Source organism: Erithacus rubecula (assembly GCF_903797595.1).
Source record: "Erithacus rubecula genome assembly, chromosome: 1".
In the NCBI taxonomy this organism is placed as follows: domain Eukaryota; kingdom Metazoa; phylum Chordata; class Aves; order Passeriformes; family Muscicapidae; genus Erithacus; species Erithacus rubecula.
In genome coordinates, this window is record NC_136658.1 from 27,869,586 (window position 1) to 27,883,465 (window position 13,880).

Sequence of the window (13,880 nt, forward strand, 5' to 3'; positions counted from 1 at the left end):
ACCTGCAACACTACAGGTCCAAAAAATAACGTTGATTCTTGGGATCAATAGGTGCCCTACTTAGGGCATGCAGCATTAGAACCCCAAGAGTTGGAATTACTTGGATCAGTTTGAGCCCATGCCTGTGTGATCTTTAATTACTCTGGTAAGTCCTTACAACAACCAGGACTTAATTACACGGTGTTGGTAAATGCAACCCTCCCAATATATCGGAATGCCTCACAATGGTGTAATTATACCTCTGCCAACATTTCAGTGTCTGCAAATACCCCTATTGCCTTACCTCCAGGAATATTTTTGATTTGTGGAGATAGAGCTTGGCCAGGTATACCACTCAGATTGAGAGAGGGTCCATGTACAGTAGGAAGGCTTACTTGGCTTACACCCAATACATCAATGATCTTACAAGCCCATTGGAAGCACCTTCTCACCAAAAGATTAGCCCACGACTTTAAGCCTCACTGTCAGAGTAATGTAAAATTTTGGTCAACAAGACAAATTATTACAGCATCTCTTTTCACTCCAGGCATAGCTAGTGCAGGAGCTTTGGGCCAGCTTAACAAGCTTGGCTGTTGACTGGCAAAACAGACCAATGCCACCTCTATAGCTCTTTCAGAGCTATTAACTGATGTTGATTCTGTTAGACACGCTACCTTACAAAACTGAGCAGCAATAGATTTTTTTGTTTTTAGCACAGGGCCATGGTTGTGAGGACTTTAAAGGAATGTGCTGTATGAACCTTTCTGATCATTCTGCCTCTATACATACACAGTTGAGCAAGGTGCAAGAGCTTACCAACCATTTCCAAAAAAACACTAGGTAAAGATTAACTAATTGGTTGAAGTCTTTACACTAGGGGCCGTGGTTAATTTCATTCCTTCAGCAACTTATTATAGTGGAAATACTTTTGGTAGTAGCTCCTTTGTTTATTCCTTGCATTTTACAATGTTTGCAGCGTAGTATGGTATGCCTAACAGAATCAGTTATGAGCTGAGCTTTTATTGCACACATTAAAAAAAGAGAAATTGTTGATGCTTGGTTAGCAAGTAATGGACATAGCTCAGCTGAGGCCTTATTAGCAGGCCATGAAAATGGCTTGTCTGAAGGAAACTGCACGCATTAGCAAGGTCAGGCCATAGCAGCCTATTCATAAAAGTGATACTACTGCAGCTAGAGGATGTGAGAGAAGGAAGAGATGGTTAGCTTGTTGCTATATAGAGGATAAATGCAGTAGGTTTGCTGCTAAAAAGCACGTATACAGATATAGCTGAAAAAGCAGAAGGAGTGGTCATCTCACGCTTGCAAGAGCCAATAATAGGAGAGGCATATGTACCTGAAACCAATGAAATTATGCTAAATATGCTTAGTCATTATATTTTGAATTATAAATATAGATGACGCCTTCAATAAATCAAAATATGCTCTATCAATCACACTGATTGGTTGCATATTTCCCTCACCGAACTTCCTCCACAAACACACATGGTCTCCTCCCACACAGTGAAGATGTGTCAGGGCTCCCCACCCATCCCAGCACAGCCAGCACTCTTCCCAACTTGCTGATCTGCTCCCAGATTTGCTCAGGGCAGGGGTCTTTCCATCACATAATTTCTGCTGCAGTTTCACAAATACGATAAAAGTTCAAAACTGATCTGATGTTATTCCAGTTGTTGAGAGTTTTTTCAAGAATATGGATTACAGTGCAGTTCTCATCATGGTGATTACTAGGTTCTCCTGCTCGCCAGAACCTGGAACGGAGACAGGCCTGTTACTCCCCAGTGTCCACTGTAAAAGCACTGCTGGAAAATGCCACAGTGGAATGCAAAACTTGAAGGGAAGAGACAAAAATTCCCAATGATGATTTGTGGGCAGAAGCAGTGCCCTTGATCCCATTCCATATCCCACTGGCACCAGTATCACATGGAAAGCTGCCTCCATCCAAGAGCCTTCCAGCACAACAGAGCCCTGCTCCATCCTGCTGGGACGAACTGATCACCACCACTCATCCCAAGCACCTCACACCCAGCAGAGGCCCCTGTCAGCCTCCAGGGCAAGACACAGCAAGGACAGTCCTGGCGCTCTCTCCCTGTGCCCCATCTCTTTCCCTGCCTTTCAGCACAGGCCATCAGGTGCATACAAGTGCAGTGAATGGAGGTGAGTCTGAGCTGGTCATCAGGGTTCTGAAGGGTTATGGCAGTCAGCAAGGTGAAGATTTTCCTATGCCTCCAGCATTAACTTCCATTATATAGGTAGTTAATTCATAAACAATATCCAGCACAAATGAACCATGGGAACTTGGTGACCTGCACAGCCCAGTCCTGCTGTATCTTAGATCTCTCACAATCAAGGGTGGGGACAACCCCATCTCATGCACCAGTAGATCCCCTCATATCTGTCCTACATTTTTTCCCTACAAGGAGTCACACCAAACACTCTTCACGCAGAGATACTCACACTGCTGTCACATTATATGGAGTCTTGTCCACCCACTGCCACTGTCCATCCTTGTCGTTAAACAGACCAATGTAGAAATTCTCTCTTTGTGGAGGTTGTTTTGCCTGCTTGGAGAGGAATTCCTGGCAAACAGAGAGAGTGCAATGTCCATGAGGTGCAGCACTGAGCATAGAGAAGCATCAGGAGTCCCTGTGGGATGGGGCTGGTGGCAGAGGGGGGCTGGTGCTGCAGAGGTGCAGACAGGACGTTCCCCCTCCCCTGCAGGACAAGGAGGGGCTCTGAGTCCCCTCCAGGGCCCAGCACTGTGTCTCTGCCTGCTGGCCCCCTCTCTCAGCCCTGTACACACACCTGCTCTGCCTTGCTGTTGATCACCACCAGCTGGGAGCCCATCCCAGTGCAGTTCTGCTCACTCTCAGCCCAGCTCATGGCATCAAGGGACAGGAAATAGCAGCTTCTTTGAAACCTTCTCCAGCCCTCTGGACAGCACATCCAGCCTCGATCTGTGCAGGGAGAGGACAGAGAGATGAAGGCTACTAACAAGAGATAGTAATTACAAAGATCCCAGTTTTCCAGGGACTGTCTTCATGTCCACCTTACGGATTTTCTTGAGAAAAAAAGCTTGAAAAAAGAGGAAAAGGCCAGACATTGCTTCCCATTGTTTTGTGGTATAACCAATGAGCTTTCTGTTCCCAAATCTGTGCTAATCCTTGTAAGGGGATCTCACGTCTCAATAAAAATCTTTTGTTGATATGGTTTGAATTCTCGTGGCACAGCCTCTCTGAGGCCTTTAGTCCCAAGGAAGAGGGGACATTGTAAGTACTGACCTGTGCCTTGTGGCACTGCTGAGTCACACTTCCACTCTGAGAACTGCTGCTGCAGGGCTCTGGGCTGCTCACTGCTGTGCCACAAGAGAACCACTGCAAAGGGAGAGGAAAAGCAGCAGGATTACCGCTTCCTGCCAGCTCCTCACACAGCACCTCTGGCCCCTTGACTCTGCTTCCACAATTTCCACACCAAGCATTGTCCCAGCTGTCACCTCTCCTGGCCCAAACCAGTGGCACAGCTGCCATCCCAGCCAGAAAGAGACCTCTTCCCAGCCAGACAGCAGAAGGATCCCTGTAAGCACATCCCACTGAGGACATGCCACACGTAGAACAGGATTGATCCCACCCAACCACAGCCACTCTGCCATGCACATTCCTACAGCCCAGCTGCCAGTTTACAAAGCAGCCTCTCACTGTCACACTTTGTCTCTTTCTAAACTACACATCATCAGGCATTTGGAGGAGTGTCCCATCAGCTGGGCCTGTTCCAGCAGCAACACACAGTCCAGGTGCAGGTAATCCCATCCAGCTGGAGCTGCTGAAACCAGGGGGGAGCACAAACTCCCAGGGCTGCCTAGATCCAGTGTGTGATGAATAATGAAATGTTGGTGATAGGTCAGAGCAATAGTCCAATGGACTTATTAGGAGATCAGACACTCAGGACTATTCATTAGGAATTGATCAGGGTGTGGGTAACAATCCAGATGCCTATTTTCATCGATCATCTAATTTAGAAATATTGTGACTTCTGAGCTGAACATTTCTAGTGGCTTCAGTGCCTGATAAGTGCATTCCTGAAATGGAAGTAGGCTGAAAAGACACGGGGAAGGGCAATGCCTGTCAGACCAGCCCCATTACCAATAAAGGTGACCTTATCTCTACACAGAGTCAGAAGAGAGATTACTTTTGGTTCAGATCAGGTGAGGGATTTGATCTGCTGAGGAGCTGCTCATCCTTGAAGAGATCCAAAAGGGTCAGTGTCTTTCTCAGATGGCCAACAAATCTCTGTTTGCTCAGAGATACTGTGACTGCCTCGGCCTTTCTGAGGAAGCAGGACTGGAAACCATTCACTCCTGGCCCTCTGGAAACCCTTCCATCAGACCAAGTGTTGTCCAAGATCTCAGCTCATGCAGACTGAGAGACTGAGAGCAAACTGCTCTGACAGCTTTGCTGCCACCACAGGCAGTTCTTACACAGCCAGCTTCTCCAAGAGATCTGCCTTATGCCCGGATATTCAAATGATACATTAAAAGCTACAGCAATGTTCTCAGACAGGTCGAGGCTGCATAAGCATGGATCTCTGACCTGTACTTTGGGGAAGGCCATTTGCCTGCTGACAGAGGTACTAGAATACTGGTTTTCCACCTGACCAAAGCAGTCCCCTGAGTCCTTCATCCCAAGAGAATTAAGATACCCTGGAACTCACCAAGGCAGATGGTCATAAAGGCAGCTTTGATTGGAAGAGCAATCATAAGGAAGACCCAGATGTTCAGCCAGGAGCAGCTTCTCTTTTCTGCTGGGGCTGAAAAACACAGAGCAAGAGTGAGCATGTCCCTGCCCAGAGCTGGAGCAAGATAACCCAGGTGGCTCTGTACCCCAACACCCTGCTGGTCCCTTGTTCCATGGAGTGGGGAGCCCCACAGGTGCTGGAAGCAGGTCCTGCTGCCTGTCACTAGCAGTGCCTCAGATCCACGGAGTACAGTAACACAGGGGTTGCTCTGAGGCTGCTTTTTTATCTCCCTCTTTATCACAAGACCTGCCTGCATTCTGCCCAAACCTCACACCTCTCTGTCCTGTCCAAATCTTATATGTCCTCAACACATCTTCCTTGTTCCCTTCCATCACTCCTGTCTGTCACTGGATGCTCTTGCTGGATCTCCCTCCTCTTCCTCTCTCTTTAGAGCTTCTTTTTCTCACTATCTGGTCTTTGCCTCTGTACCATGAGCCCCTTTCTGCAATGGCCCAGTCCCCCAAAGGAGTGACTGCCCAGCTCAGGGTGTGCACAGCCAGACACACAGAAGGGATTGTTTCCACAGGGTAGAAAGGACACTTGGAAACTCCTGGGAGAGCCCTGACTGGGTTGTGCTGCGGGACACCAGAGATGGGAGCAGGGACTTGTGCTCAGTGTGATAGAGAAAGCTTTACCAGGGGGAACCACAGAAGGATAGCACCCTTCAGCCCCATTGTTTGGAGACAATCCACTGAAGGGAATAGCAGGGCATGGTCTGCCTGGACTTCCATTCCTCCTGGCTTTAAGAAAAAGGTCATCCTGCCAGCCTGGGCACTGCCCAGTTCCCACATCTGTTGCCTTGCTCTTGTCCTGAGTCCCTCCTCATGGTAGGAGGCTGGCCACTGTCCCATTCCCAGGACCCATCCCAGCCCTGTCTTTCCCCAAGTTCCACCTTTGACAGGAGGACAGAAAGGAAGGAAGGTTTGGGGCTTACCTGCAGTTCCAGGACTGACTCTCCCTTGGCCATTCATTATCTCTACAAGAGGATCACTCTTCTCCAAAAGTCCCCATTACCAGTGTGGCCACAAGCACAGCCTCCCTCCTGCACAGGGCACCTCCCACACTTCTGAGGGGCCTTCACAGGCTCTAATCTGATGTGCTGAATCAGCCATATCCTGAGTGCATCCCACAGCATGACCAATTGAATGTTCATCATCACCTTGCCAGGACATTTCACACAATATTCACTGCAACACAAACTCATTGAGGCAAAGGAAAACAAATGAAGGACAGCATCACTGCAGCTCACTCAATCTCCCTTTTCACAGCCTCAGACAACTTCACAGCTCATCCATGGCCTTCCCTCTCTGCTGCCTGCTCTTTCCTGCTGAGGGTCCATGTGTGTGAAAATACATACATATATTTGGCATTTGCTAGCAAAGGGGTAAACCCACTGAACACAGCCTGCAAAAGGGAATCAAGTATGACAGGAAAGTGTATCTGTAACTTAGCCTGGGCCCAGAAATCCAGAGCTCAACAGAGAACTTGCCAACACGGTTTTGATTGGGCTCCCCTGGAAGACAGAATGGAGCTGTGGGTAGAGGTCTTCCATATTCCCTGTGTCTTTGGGGCTAGAGGCCAGAAAGGATCACTGCACAGTGCCAGATTCTCCCTGCAGGACTGATCATGAAGTTTTCCTTGGTCTGGCATAAAAAATATACAGCTTTTTTATTTGGTGATTCTTGCACTTCACAAGGCAACTCAAATGAAACTCCTGCCTGATAGTGTCCCTAAAGATGCCCATAAGGATAAAGAATTCCAACTGGATTTTTGCATTTTGGCTATAGGAGCTGCAGAAATGATAATACAAATGATAATGAGTAATGGAGAAGCAGAAGTGAGCTTAATTTAAGGAAACACTACACGTACATATAGGGTAGTACGTGCAAAACTGAATAGAAAAGGCTCATTGGTCCAAGCAGGCAACACCTCTTTGTAAACTTGTTTCCTGCAAAATATCACGTAGTACAAATCTCCAGAAGGTGTTTAATCATGGTTAAAATTTCTAGTCTTTTGAGCAGGAAGAGAAACCCAAGGCTTCAAGGCTGCTTTTCCCCTGCTTCCCAGCAGTATCCAAACACACTGGATCGCATTGTCATCTGAATAGGCTGATATGATACACTGCCCATAGCATTAGCACAGGCATTTCAGCTGAAACATCAGAAGATCAAGGCACAGAACTGCTTTCAAGTGAGGACAAGCCTGAGCTCTCTGTAGAAGACATCCTTTGATTCTGTTCTTGTGTTCACAACAGGCTGCAGGCATGGACTCACCCTACATGGCTAAACATCTTTGTGTAAGTAATGTTCACAATATCTCTTCCCACATAAAAACAAATTCACATGCCTTGTACAACCTCCAGTCTCTCACCAGCCCCCCCAGGAAGTGAAGCTGCAAGAACACATCCCCTTTGGGGAAGCAGGGGTTCCCCTGGTCCCATACACTTCCCGCTGGACATGTAGGGTTCGTGAGCATCCACACCTCTTCCAGCAGCCTGGGAAGCACAGGTGAAAGCACAGAGTCATGTTGTCACACTGCAGAATTGTGGGTCTGTGCCTGCTGCACCCCTCAGTGCCATGAGCAAGGTCGGCCAGAGCACTGAGCTGCCAGGGTGCTTCTTACAGACAGAAGTGGCCAAGCTGCAGAGCACCCTGAGCTCCATGGCCACTTCCTTCTTTCCCACTTCTCTCTGCTCTCTCTCTGACAATGTTCTTGCTTTATCTAAACTTGGTTTTCACACTGTTTCTTGTGTGCCTCAGAAGCCTTTCCCTAATGCCCTGGTTACTGTTCAGCTGATCGCCATGTTTTTCTTTAACAGGAATGGTTTGGGGCAATGCCCCTCAAATACTTGCAGCTATTTAATTCACAAAGCTGTTTGCATTCACACTCCTACTTTATCCCTTGCTGCTGTCCAGGTCATCTGACCTACATGAAGTGAGATGGGTAAAGCTAGAAAGGTTTCCAAATACAAAGAACAGCAAATGTGCTCGTGTTCAGAAATGAAACTCATGGAAGATGTTCTCTCTTTCTCACTGGTTGATGGCAGTTTCTCCATTAACCTGAATCCCCTGAGCACTCCTGCTTCCCATTATTATTGAATTCAAAATGATTTGGAGGGCTTACCTGCAACAATGATGTAAGGTCAAGAGGCCTGGAAGAAATACTATCAAAATGAAAGGCAGAAAGCACAGGAGAAGTGCTTGCAGCAGGGAAAATACAGGAAGAGAGAATTAATGCCAGAGGAAAGTGTACCCACGCCCACTGTGCCTGGTTGCTTTGCCCTGCCACAGCCTGAAAACCAGCCCCACAGCCCTGAGCCCCAGCAGTGTCTGTGGGCAGTTCACAGAGGCTGCTGCAAATTCTGCTGCAGTTTCTCAGCCTTGTTTTCAGCAGTCAAGTCCAAAAAAGCTCTTTTCATGGAGCTTCATGAGACAGGTTATGGAAGATCCTAGGATGAAATAGGCTTTGCTGGCTCTCACTCTGCAATGAGGCTGAACTGCTGGGGATGTAGAGGCTGAGGTTCACATTCTGACACTTTGGGATTCAGGATATTGTCATTCCTTGCAGAGCATGATGAGCTCCTGGATGCAGGGTCTCAAGCCTCAGAGGGACATGAAAACAGAGTCTTCCAGATCCTCATTCATCCCAAACCCCCAGGATGAATCACCCATGTTGTCCTCCTCTTCTGTACTCAAAGGAATCAGTGGAATCCTGACTTCCTCTTACAGCAAAGGTGAGGGGGCCATATGCAAACCCAGCAGGGGCTGCTGCTGACTGCAGGCTGACCCCAGGAGTGGACACCCAGTAGAAAGACCTGCTGGTCAGCTCTGTCCTTCAGGGGCTGAGCACCTTCAGCTGGCTTCACCACAGCAGGCCTGACCCCCCTGTGCTGGCATGGCTCTTGGCTGGAGGAAAGAAAACTGCTCCTTGTCCTGCTTGTGTACTAAGAGTTACTGCAGAGAGCAGGCCTGAAGGGGATTCCTGAATGGCAAAAGCCAGAAAGGCGTGGGAATGGTGCTAAAGACCCCAAGGCCAAGGCTAGCAGCCCAGGCTGGTGTTGGGAGAAGCTGTGCTCTACAGAGCCTTGTTTCTAGGTCAGGATGGGGAAGCCCTCACTTACAGGGCCAGGAGAATGGGTTGTCACTGCTCCCCACTCTTCAAATGACAGCCTGGTAGGCTAGGCAGGAGCTGTCTCCATGAGGGCTCATCTGCATGTTTCTGGAACAGAGGCTCAACCCAGGGCTTCTGTTCAGGATGAACTCTCAAGGGAGATGGAGAGACATTCTGTGAAATCAGAGGACACTGCCAGGTCATCAAGGTGGAGCACATCTGTGTTCCCTGTGTTTCTTTTGCTCCCTATCCTGTTTTTCAGGCTGTGTTCTGAAGGAGACAGAGCATGGACTACTTCATTCCACTAATGCAAAGACAGAGCCAAATGGGGAGGAAAAATTAACAAGTCAAAGAGCAGAAACTGCCATGAAAACTTGACAAGGAACAAGTCAATAGGGCAGGAGACAAGCTGGGATGACAGAGATCTGAAAGCTAGAGAAATTATCTCAAAACCAGAGAAGATTAAATTCTTGGAAGGCTAAAGCATGTGAGTGCACAGTGGAGAAAAAAGTCACAATGAAAATAAACTCGAAGGAAAGAGGTTAAAATGCTGCTTTGCAGGGACAAGCTTGACCCCCATAAAACTCCCTAAAACAGAACAGCGGTCCAGGGAGCAGTGAGTCCAGCAGTGGCTCTCCAGCGGAGTCTCATTCATTCTGGATCTAGATGTGTGACTTAGGGGGACAGAAGGAAATTGTGCTGTTGTGCTCACAGCCAGAGCACTGGGCTTAGGAAGAGTCAGTAGGGAATGGGAGGAGGGTGATGCAAAGAGAGAAAAATTGTCTAAAGAAATAGCTTAAGTAGGAATTGGAAGGAAAGGTGATGCTTAGAACTGGGAAAAGAAGTACTGGAAGAGGGGAGAAGCATCTCAGGCCCAAAAAGCCTGGGAAGACCACAATAGTCATGTTCCCAACACAGGAGGCATTAAGGGACATTAATACAAGTGGCACCAGAGAAGGAGTTAGTTCTGCATGAGATACACATCTGCACTGTGAAGCTGGAGAGGATCAGGACACCAGGAAAGGGAAGGGAGGACATTTGCAGCACTGCACTTCTCCAGTTCCCTGATACCACCACCAGTCTCTACTGACAACTTCTTTCTCACTGCTGCCTGTGACACTTACTCACATCTGCTTGTGTAATTAACTGAATCCTGCGGAAATAAGTCAAATCCCTACAAGCGTCAATATTATAGCAGTGGAAATAGCCTTGTTGAGAAGGACTTCTTGCACAAGAATGATGTGATAGGACAAGGGGGAATGGCTTTAAACTGGCAGAGGGCAGGTTTTGATTAGAAAGGAGTACATTAATGTGAGTTGGTGAGGCACTGGAACCAGCTGCCCATATGCTGGGGGTTGGGATTTGTTCCCTTACTGTCCCAGTTTGAAGAATTTTTCCCATTATTATGCTAAGGAAGCCTGCCATGTTACACCCAGGCTCTTTCATGGCTCAAGACAAAGGTGTAGGTGGCGGGCTGTCTTCCAGGGCTTTTCACTTGCCACTGGGGTCTGAGGGAATTCAGGACTGCCAGTATCGAGCCCACGCTCTCCGAACGCTGGGGACCAAGGTTCTCTGCTGCTGGTCATTGCCCTGCATCTGCTCTGTATTCTGCCTCCTACCTCTGAGGACACTGTTGACCACCAAAAACCCAAACAGTGAGCAGAGAGCCCTTCCTCCACCCTTTCTCCTACATGGGACACAGCTGCCTCTGCTGCCTTCCCCCCTCCCTTCTGCCACTTCCACAGCAGTGTGGGCCCTGCCACGCCTTTCACCACCGGGACTGAGTGCAGTGAGAGTCTGTCTGCAGCTGGAAAAGGACTGGAACTGAGTTGTTTGTTCGGTTGTTAATTTTCATAGCTGCTGTTGTTTCTGTTTGTCCGGTTAGATATATTAGTAAAGAGCAGTTATTCCTACCCCTTACCTCTGCCTGAGAGTTTATGATTATAATAATCAGGAGGGATAGGGTTTACATTCTCTATGTAACGGAGGAGCTTCTGCCTTTATTGGCAGGCACCTGTCCTTCAAACCAGGACATATTTTGGTGCCCAATGTGAGGCAGGGGGCATTGAGAGGAGGGTGAAAAAAGGAATAACAGCTCTTGAGTTACCTAAGATTTCATATGCTAAATTGCACCATGTTGTCCAGCTTAATCTGGCTTGGTCTCTGTGTGATCACAGGTATCTCTCTCCCATTTGCAAGCCCTTTTTTGAATATGGGAACCCTCACCAAAATTACTGTAGCTTTATCCAATTCATTTGGTGGGTCGATTACGTCAGGAATTCTTGGGTTTTTAATTTTTTCTGGAAAGTTTCTGCTATAGACTGTTAATGTGAAACAGAATCAAGTCAGTCCTAATCAATTAAGAGTTTATTCAGCAAGCGGCAGTAAGCAAAACAGCACTGGGCGGCCAGGAAGCACTGCTCCACAAAACGGCGTGCCATTTCCCTCTCCCACCATGGTCTTTTTATACAGTTCTAATTCAGCTGTCTTATCTTTCCTTGGAGTACTCTGGATCTGCAAGGCCTGTTGCTGGGGGCGGTTGTAGTCTGTAGTCTCTCTTCTGGTTGTCACAGCGCAGCGGGGGAAGGCGCCGGGTTCTTTTCTTGCTTATTCCTCCTAGCCTAGGTGAAAATCCTTAAAAACCTGTTAAGCCACTGGTTTCAGCGTAAGTTATGCATACCATGGTCAGTGATTTGAAACTATGTGGTCAAAGTCTACAGCTGTCTCACCTCCTGCTGAAACTCATTATTCTTTACTAGGACTTTTAATGAACAAAGTGCTTATACTGTATCATAATCCCTCCTTTTCTCTTTCACCATTTTGTTCATTAAAACATTTCAGTTCTCTATGACTCAGGGCAAGGGTTTCAATTACCTCTGCATCACTAGGTATTTGCTCATATTTAGCTCGAATGAGCATTAGGTGTGCTGCATCTAGTCATCTTTTTACAATTGTTATGATTTTATTAAATATGCAGGGGCCAAAAGTTAATCCTAATACCAGGAGAATGATTGGTCCTGCTATGGTTGACAATAGGGTAGTGAGTCAAGGAGAATTATTAAACCTAGTCTCATACCAGCTTTGGTGGGCTTCCCTTTCTTTCTTCCTTCGCTCCAACCCCTCTCTTAGCTTGGCCATTGAATCCCTTACAATGTCTATTTTATTATCATACACACAACACTCTTCTCTTAAGGCAACACACAAGCCCCCTTGTTGTAAAATAATTAGATCTATACCCCTTCGGTTTTCTAACACTACCTCCGATAGTGACCGAACACCTTGCTCTAGAGCGGTTATGGATCGCTCAATGTGGGCTAAGTCTGCATCTACAGCTACCCTTAAGGAATTGAATTCTTGATTTTGTTTCACTAGTGATGCTACTCCAGTTCCTACCCCTGCTCCTCCAATTAGCATTAAAGTGGCCACGATTCCCTTTTTGTCAAATGATGTCCCGTAGGGTCTTGGAGATTGTATGCATATTCTTCTGGGTGATATATAATTTTAGGTACTATCAATACCTGAACACAAAAATTTGACATTTCATTGAGTAAGTTGAGAGAAATACAAGGAGTTATTCCTTCCTTTGAACATAGCCATCTAGTATTTCTGGCCAGGATTAACCAGGTGACGGAGGTTCTCGGTTGCTTTGCTTTTGTTATTACCCCACACAGATGTTTTTTGTCTTTTCGGGACATTCCCAATGCACCTCCCCTTTCCAGTTACTGCTGCTAAAGTTATCCCTTGAGCTTGAGTACCTTTCCAATCACACTGAAGGGGGTTATTTCCATTTGCCCGCCTAGCCTTTTCAGTGACTCCTATTGCTTCATAAAAGGGAGGTTTAATATCAAAACAAAGCCAACAATGTTCAGTAAGGTCAGGCTTAGTGGCATTAAGAACTTGATAAGCGGCATACATAAGGCTCCAAAGAGTGTTTTGCTGTAGGTCTACAGAGGGGAGTATTATGGTCTCGTTGTCCGACGCCAGGGCAGCATTACCTTTAGTGAAGGTGTCATTTACTTTAGGTGAATTGTCATCACTAATTATCAGGTTTGGGCCTATGGCATGATAGTCATGGGACAAGGGTTCCTTCTTAACGAGTATGAGTCCTCCTCTATTTGTGCCTGGTTCCCAATACCGCACTCCCTAAGTCCTCCCAATCACCCACCCAGAGTCTTGTGGGTTTGTTGTGTTTAAATAAATGAAATAACAATTACTACTTCCAAGTACTCCCCCACTATATGAATGCTTAGGTTTTTGGCAGACTGAGGGACCCCATCCCACTTGAAGGTATTTATCTTTGCTCGCCCCAAGTTCCCAGTCAGAGGGAACCGTCTCACAGCCCCAGTAAGTACAATAATATTCTCTGGGTGAATTACAGTAACTTCTTCCTGGATTCAAGCTTGGGTACATATAAAACACTTTTAGTTGGGCTTGTCTTCTATCTATGACTACAAGTGAGCTCAAGTGCACTGTGAAGCTAGGGTCCCCCTGACCCCTCTCTAGACCGAACTAGTTGTTGATCTTCCCACCCTGATTAGAGACCACCTGAAGGGTTGATGGCTGTGTTCTCCTTGTGACAATTCAAAAATCATTCCCAAAATCACCAATATAGTTTGCCAGAAAGGGTAGGGTCCCAGCCTGGTCATTAAAGCACTGTTTCCTAATCTCTTTGTCTCCCCCAGCTGTTTGCCCTTTGGTCCCAATGTGGTGTCCGTTTTTTGGGTTCTTAGGAAATTAATATTCCAGAGGCATTTTTTTAAGGATTTTTGCATTTTCCCACTCGGTGGGTTCCCACGTCCACCTCTCTTATCTTTCTGCCTCGCCTGCCGCCTGGGTTGTAGCCAGCCACAGGGTGTTCCATCTTCCCGGCAGCAAATATAGGCTTCAGGAGGTCTGTAGCTTCACCCCTTTCTGCTCTTATATGATTCCCAATTTTTATCCTTTACTTGAGAATCACACTTCACCCACTGGGCCCCAGTCAA

The 13,880-nt window shown here is 47.1% G+C and overlaps 1 protein-coding gene across 7 annotated transcripts in view; it reads right to left on the reverse strand.

The window, feature by feature from the left end:
• The window catches only part of LOC306803568 (C-type lectin domain family 4 member E-like), a 138,274-nt gene that overhangs the window by 96,248 nt on the left and 28,146 nt on the right, over nucleotides 1–13,880 (reverse strand). For 2 of the 7 annotated variants that reach the window (XM_079309135.1, XM_079309141.1), the window contains exon 1: nucleotides 4,705–6,228. In XM_079309135.1, the coding sequence (XP_079165261.1) occupies nucleotides 4,705–5,044 (340 nt within the window). In that variant the 5' untranslated portion in view covers nucleotides 5,045–6,228. Of the gene's footprint in view, nucleotides 1–2,454; nucleotides 2,577–2,802; nucleotides 2,955–3,278; nucleotides 3,372–4,704; nucleotides 6,229–13,880 lie in introns of those variants that run through there. The other 5 variants (XM_079309140.1, XM_079309133.1, XM_079309134.1 and 2 more) reach the window with 5 other exon arrangements.